Source organism: Salmo salar, chromosome ssa04 (assembly GCF_905237065.1).
Source record: "Salmo salar chromosome ssa04, Ssal_v3.1, whole genome shotgun sequence".
Taxonomy (NCBI): domain Eukaryota; kingdom Metazoa; phylum Chordata; class Actinopteri; order Salmoniformes; family Salmonidae; genus Salmo; species Salmo salar.
In genome coordinates, this window is record NC_059445.1 from 56,294,707 (window position 1) to 56,302,200 (window position 7,494).

General features: G+C 46.4%; 1 protein-coding gene across 3 annotated transcripts in view; it reads right to left on the minus strand.

Moving 5' to 3' along the window:
• LOC106603519 (vacuole membrane protein 1) overlaps positions 1–7,494 on the minus strand; it is a 110,853-nt gene that overhangs the window by 38,791 nt on the left and 64,568 nt on the right. For all 3 annotated transcript variants that reach the window (XM_014197320.2, XM_014197321.2, XM_045717121.1), the window contains exon 7: positions 4,825–4,956. In XM_014197320.2, coding sequence (XP_014052795.1) covers positions 4,825–4,956 — 132 coding nt within the window. The remainder of the gene's footprint in view (positions 1–4,824; positions 4,957–7,494) is intronic.

Here is a 7,494-nt window from a genome sequence, read left to right on the forward strand (position 1 = left end):
CATTTATATGTTAAGGCTATTACAGTTAGTGGCCTCATCACCTGCTATGGAGTTTGCTTCTTATTTTGCTAACTAAATTTATGCAAAAAAACATGGAATATTAGACCTCGTTAGGGTAATGTCTGAAGGTACAGTAGGTCTCCCAAGGTTGAGTGACTGTCGGGGACTTCTTAGTAATGAAACAATTGAATCCAGGTTCTAAGATTTTTACAAGGATATTACATTATCAGAGCCTATCTGAACACATTATATATTCACTGTTCCACAACATTTCCACACCAAGGGTACCAATGAGCACCATGTTTAGCATAATAGTTTGAATACCAATGGTTACTGTTGCCAGAGAGATGACGAAGGTTGGCAGTGGGAAAAAAGGCAGTGGGAAAAAAGTAAGAGTTCACCGTTTCCCTCCTTACATGTAATGATATAGCAACCCTATTCTAAATTGCGGGACTCTGAAAAACAGTTTATATAAACAAACCAGGCCCCTCTATGTTTATGATAACAACTTGCCCAGATATCAATTTATACAATTTATACAATATATGCATGACTCTTTGTACTGATGCAAATATGTACTCTAGAACACAAATGTATGCTTTATGATGAACTGAAAGGATTAAACATGTGGGTGGTTGGATAATTAACAATTGTGCTATTCTACAGACTTTAAAAGACGTGGTGGGAGTAAGGAGTTGAAAACCATCCAAAATAGGCAGACGACAAAGCAATGTGCATCTGGAAAAGTTAAGTGTCAGTTAAGGAAAAATCAACACCCATGCACAGTTTTTTTCTCTCTCTTTTTCCTGAATGAAACTCGTTCACACACACAGAAAGGAGGACACATCTCCAGAGTGGAGCGGCGCGAGTTGAGCCCTGACGGAGAGATGGCTAAAGTTCATCTCATTAACTCCCCACAAGCCCATTCCCTTCTCTCTCACACACACAGACACACACACACACACACACACACACACACATACACACAGGAAGCAGAGTGGTTAAGGCTCCTGACGCAACCCAACCCCAGCCCCATAGTCAAATCTATCGAGACAAAAAAAAGTGCCCCCGAGTCCACGTTGACAAATTCTTTAACAAGCTGTGGTTGAAGGGAAGCTGGTTTTACTCTGACTCACCCCCTCCTTTCAAACAGTTTACTGGAAATAAAGGGGGAGGAGGAGGGAGAGGGCACTTTCAGAGAAGTCATGTGATGGGGCTGGGCAAACCACAGCACAGAAAGCCTTTGAGTGGAGTGTAGTAGGCCAGGGGGAGGCAGGGGGGAGGGCACACGCCCAGCCCAGCCCAGCCCAGCGCAGACAGCTCTTATTCAGGATACAGGAGATACAATCCTGGGAGTTGGCAATCAAGAATTCACAGTGCTGGTTAACTACTTCCATGCCGGCCAAAAACATAAAGCACTTCAGGGAAACCATTGAATCACCAAGCTACTTTTTGGACATTGTTCATCTAGAGAGGATTCCAGGATTCGATTTCAGAACATAAGTATCATCCAAATGTTCAAACAAATGTTTTAAAAATGCAGATTTTCATGAAATCAGCGTCTGGACCTGCTTAGTAAAGTCATGACTTTATCATTCTTGAATAGAGTCTTGAAGGGGGGGGGGACTGTTCTTCTGCCGTCACTCATGTGCGCCTGCTTGCGGCAGGAAGTTGGCACGTGAGCGTTCTGAGAAATGCCACTGGGTTTAAGTCAAGCTCCTGGAACATTGACACCCCTATGATCTCAGAGTAAGAGAGAAGAGAGTCACCATCTCCAACCTGCTGTGGAGCCCAAAGACACATCCGATCACAAACTCTCCCATCTTACCATTCAATCACATCTCTATTTTCTATAATCACTGTTCTAATCTTGTTTAAAATAACAGAGAATAACGATGCAATATAAATCCACCGTAACGAGATGTCCATAATCGCTGTGAAGTCTTCCTTTAAGAATGTACAGTATAACAAGCATGCAATGCAATAAGCGGTCTCTCTCCCTCTCTCTCGGCCAGTGAAACAATCCACCCTCGTTGTAGGTGACAGAAGGAGAGAGAAGAAAGGAAAATAAGGCTTCCGACTCCTGCAGCTCAGCAAACTCTCCTGGTGTGAGCAACCTACTGCCAGATGCTGTCCACACACACACCCGGTGACCAGACCACACTGTAAAGATGTCAGCAGAAAGAGACAGAACAAGTAGAGAGAGAGAGAGTGTGAGTGAGAGAGAGAGAGAGAGAGAGAGAGAGAGAGAGTGAGAGAGAGTGAGAGAAGTAGAGAAAGAGAGAGGTAGAGAGAGAGAGAAAGGGAGGGAGGGATATCAACAGAAATAGAGAGTGTGTGACAGAGATAAAGAGAGAGAGCAGTAGAGGGAGAGTGAAAGAGCCTCAGAGCACTAATTCAGACCCAGCAGCCCTGAGGCAGCAGCTCTGTGGTCGGTGACACTTGTTCAACCTTTCTCTCTGAGGATGCGAAACAAACAACCAACAAGCCTTCCCTGATGCCTCGGACACGTCAAAGCTACGGCGGAGAAAAAGAAGAAGACACAACAATAACGAAGAGCGGACAAGATTAATGTGTCGACGGACAAAACATGACTCTCCACAACGGGGCATCTGTCTTTCTGTCACATGTCCCCTCTCTTTTCCTCTGCTCTCTCCCGCTCCCTCTCTCTTCCTCTTCGTTCGTTCATTTTGGTGGAGAGCCGAGCAGGACTTTATCAGTGTGTTGAATAATGTCAGAGCTCCAGACTCACACATGTGGTCTTAGGGCCAAGGGAGGCTGGAGACTGTGCCATCTCTCTTTGTCCTTCTTTCTTTCTCTCTCTCGGAGGACCTGAGCCCTAGGACCATGCCTCAGGACTACCTGGCTTGATGACTCCTTGCTGTCCCCAGTTCACCTGGCCGTGCTGCTGCTCCAGTTCCAACTGTTCTGCCTGCAGCTATGGAACCCTGACCTGTTCACCGTACGTGCTACCTGTCCCAGACCTGTTGTCCCAGACCTGCTGGAACCCTGACCTATTCACCGGACGTGCTACCTGTCCCAGACCTGCTGTTTTCAACTCTCTAGAGACAGCAGGAGCGGTAGAGATCGGCTATGAAAAAGCCAACTGACACTTAACTCTTGTGTTGCTGACTTGTTGCACCCTCGACAACTACTATGATTATTATTATTTGACAATGCTGGTCATTTATGAACATTTCAACATCTAGGCCATGTGCTGTTATAATCTCCACCCGGCACAGCCAGAAGAGGACTGTCCACCCCTCATAGCCTGGTTCCTCTCTAGGTTTCTTCCTAGATTTTGGCCTTTCTAGGGAGTTTTTCCTAGCCACTGTGCTTCTACACCTGCATTGCTTGCTGTTTGGGGTTTTAGACTGGGTTTCTGTACAGCACTTTGAGATATCAGCTGCTGTAAGAAGGGCTATATAAATACATTTGATTTGATCTGCAGATGCCCATGGTATGAGTGATAAACTAAACATGACAGTAGGTACCCTCATCACTACGGTGCCAGGGAGCACTCACCCACTATCAAACTACCCGTGCCTGTCACACCCTGTTGACCCACCCTGTTGACCCACCGGATGAAAACACATGTCAATGTACCTGATGTTGAACGCCAATGTCTTTTTTGGTTATATCGGCAAAAAGTCATTCATGTACAGTTTTGTAGAGAGTGTGAGCTTATAGTGTGAGTCTATTAAGAGCAGACAGTGCTCAGAGTACTATCAATAGCTCGCAGTATAACGACTCATTAAATCACTACTTAATGAACCCTTAAAGCCCCTCAAGTCATGTCAACCACAAGTTGACCCAAATGTCTGATTTCAATTTGAATAGAACAAACCTTTGGCTAATCTATTTTCAAACATGAAGGAGAATACGGTCATTTTTTGGCACTGGCTTCTCCAAACCGTTTTCCTGACTGCCCCCATTGTTTGACCTGTATTGAGTTGGAATGCTCATGACATTGAATGACATTGTGAAATACAATCCTTAGGATTAAAGTGCACTCAGAGAAGACCGGCTAAGATTATGGAGGGACAAAGCAACTGACATCTTGTCTATTCTTTCATTCACGGAGGAAAATAATATTTACTATGAGTTGTCATGTTCAAAGTACTTGTCGAGCCTATTTAGAAATGAAAATACTGTTTGTCATGGTATTACAAAAGCCAATGCAGGCACCTTGAAAACAATGGCTTTGCCCTTGATGGCATTGCTACACACTTAGACCGAGCAGAGCATTGTAAAAGGCAGCAACACATGACTGCTTCAGGGCTGAGGTAGGGAACTGGGAATGGGTTAGCTAATGCGTGTGTGTGCATGTGTGTGTGAGAGAGAGCGAGAGAGAGAGATAAGGGAACGGGCTTGTGGGGAGTTAATGAGATGAACTTTAGCCATCTCTCCGTCAGGGCTCAACTCACGCCGCTCCGCTCTGTGTGTGTGTTTGTGCGTGCGCATACACATCCAAGAGGTTTACGCTGGTATGACACATGTATACAATGTGACCGTTTTGTTTCAACAAAGTTGCACAAAAGGTTGCTAGATGAGGAGAGAGAGAAGGCAGAAGAAAACAGAGTGAGACCTGGAGGACAGTAGTGACAAAACAGGTAGAGCATGAGCAGTGAGAAGAGAGAGGAGAAGAGGGAGGAGAGAAAGCAGAGTTGGAGAGGGAAGTCAGGAGGAGAGATGGAAAGGCTGTGTGCCACCTGTCTCTGTCAGAGAAGAGAGAGAGGGGGGGAAGGATGAGATAGAGAGAGGAGAGAGAAAAAAAGGAGAGAGAAAAGTACAGATAGAGGTTGGATAAGGATAAGGGCTTACCTGTGGAGTCTCTGCCTGCTCCAGCAACTCACCAAACTCTTCATAGCCTTCATCATCAGGCTCTTCTCCAGACAGCCTCGCTGCCCGTGCCATGAAGTAGGGAGGCAGCTCCCCGATGGCTGTGCCTGCTCCCTATATACACACACACACACACACACACACACACACACACCCTTTCACAATACAAGTATAATACAATACACCTACGACACTGGCTCACATGATTTAAAAAATATATTTAAAATTTGTCGGGTCAATTAAGGTGTTATTACAAGGCCTCAAAGAGCTTTTTGGAACAAACTATATCAATATCCAACATCCTAAATAGCTTTCAATTATAAGACGGTATCACTCGCCAAATTGTGAAGAAAGACGGAAGAGATTTGAGTGAAACAAATCCTCATCCCAGGAAGGTTCAGTGGGTTCATTCCTCCAGGAACACGAGGATGAGGAGGGAGCGCGGAGCAACAGACTTAATTAACACAATGAAAAACCTGCAGAGAAAACGAGTGCTTTGGAATTGCTCATAGCTCATAATGATAATGTTTTCAGGCACAGAGAAACTTGTAAGAAGGGGTGGGGTGAGGGGGGTGAGGAAAGGAGGGAGGTTATGCAGTGAGGTGGGTGAGGGAGGTGGGAGAAGGGAGGGGTAGGGTGAGGGAGGGGTGATGGGATACTTAAGCTGGACATCCTGTTCCATGTCAACACAGCAGTCTTTGATGAAACCTGCCAGTTTGCTCATAATGCAGACGTGCCCTAATCTCCAGGGCAGCTGTTCTATTCACTGCACTGCACTACTGTGTGTGTGTGTTTGCGTGTGTGTGTTTGCGTGTGTGCCAGACTGCAGCCACCTGCGCCGTGTTTTTTGAAGTGGACCACTTAGACCCTGCAGCGGTGGACGGGGTGACACAGAGAGGGGAGGGCGAGAGGGGAGGGCCAGAGGGGAGAGGGAGAGGGGAGGGCCAGAGGAGAGAGGGAGAGGGGAAGGCCAGAGGGGAGAGCAAGGGGGTAATGTCATAAGAAGGGCTACTGGTGCCAGAGAAGGGTGGGGTGAATGGTGTAGCTTTTTGGGGCTTTAATGCCGTGAGCATCAAGTGGGCACAGCGGGTGTTGCAGCATTTTGGGCTGTGCCAGCATCTGGGGGCGAGGCCAGGGGATCGTATGGCATACCCCTAGCTGGCACACACACAGCTTTGCCCTTACCACATAATTACTCTTTGGTATGGGCACGACATGCCAGCTAAACAAACCTTGAATCTGCTCTACTGAAATCAGAGTCCCTGGTGAAATAGAAAAGGAATGGGGAAATCACACTTATCCTGGCATAACTAAAACTATGGTGGTAGAATACACCTGACCTGCTCACTCACTCACTCACTCACTCACTCACTCACTCACTCACTCACTCACTCACTCACTCACTCACTCACTCACTCACTCACTCACTCACTCACTCACTCACTCACTCACTCACTCACTCACTCACTCACTCACTCACTCACTCACTCACTCAGTTCCAGGGAAAGGCCCCCAGCAGCAGCAGTACTAAAGTAGTAGAAGTAGAGGTACTCTGTTCCCCACAGCCAGTAACATGTGAAATGTGAATAAACAAGAGTGAGATAACATCCTCCACTTCTCATTTTCGGCCAGTTTAGAGGAACATAAAAGTCCCCAGTTCACCACAGGTCATAGAGATGAGTTCTCTCTTCTCAGACTTCTCTGTCTGTTAACCATCTGTGTTTTTCAGTAGAGACAGTTTCACACTGAGAGGGAAGCTCTGAGAAAAGGGCCTGACACTGCCTGACTCTCGGTAAAAGAGCTGTGAATGCTGAGAATCCAGGAAGAGAACTGCTGGTCGTCATTGGGAAGCTGATACAGGAAGTTACCAGTTAGAGGTGGGCTCCTGAGTGGCGCAGCGGTCCAAGGCACTGCATCTCAGTGCTAGAGGTGTCTCTACAGACCCTGGTTCGATTCCAGGCTGTATCACACCCGGCCATGATTGGGAGTCCCATAGGGCGGCGCACAATTGGCCCAGCGTCATTAGGGTTTGGCCGGGGTAGGCCGTCATTGTAAGTAAGAATTTGTTCTTAACTGACTTGCCTAAATAAATTTTAAAATAAATAGAGGTGTGAGGGTTGATAGGCTTTTGACGCAGAGCATGGTGGTGGTAGTACCATGGCAACTCTATTCATGGCTGAGTCATTGTAGTGGTTACCATAGCCACCAGAGTCAGAATGCAACCAGAGTATCTGGTGAAGGGTTAACGTCTACCTGTGCCAGGGCTGGCTCTAGCTACAGAACTATGTGTGATAGTGATGTGACATTGGTGTGTGTGCGTGACAGCGGTGAAGGATTACAAACTGTCAGTCTCATGTCCCCAGTACCTAACCACATAGCTATGTTTGGTTAGAGGTGCGAAACCACCAGCAGTGTTAAGGGGAAATTCACCGTAAAAGGCTGGGGTTTTCCGAACCGTCGGTGGGTATTGTTGTATTGAATTGTCAATGATATCTCACTTAGTAATCACATGTTTCAAAAATAATCTTGACCTACAGTCAATGTTCTTTTTATTCTAATTCTTTGAGGGTTACTGATCATAGAGCATTATTGCCAGTGAACCTGACATGTACCAATACGGATAGTTAAACCCCAGTTGAGGGGTATATGTGT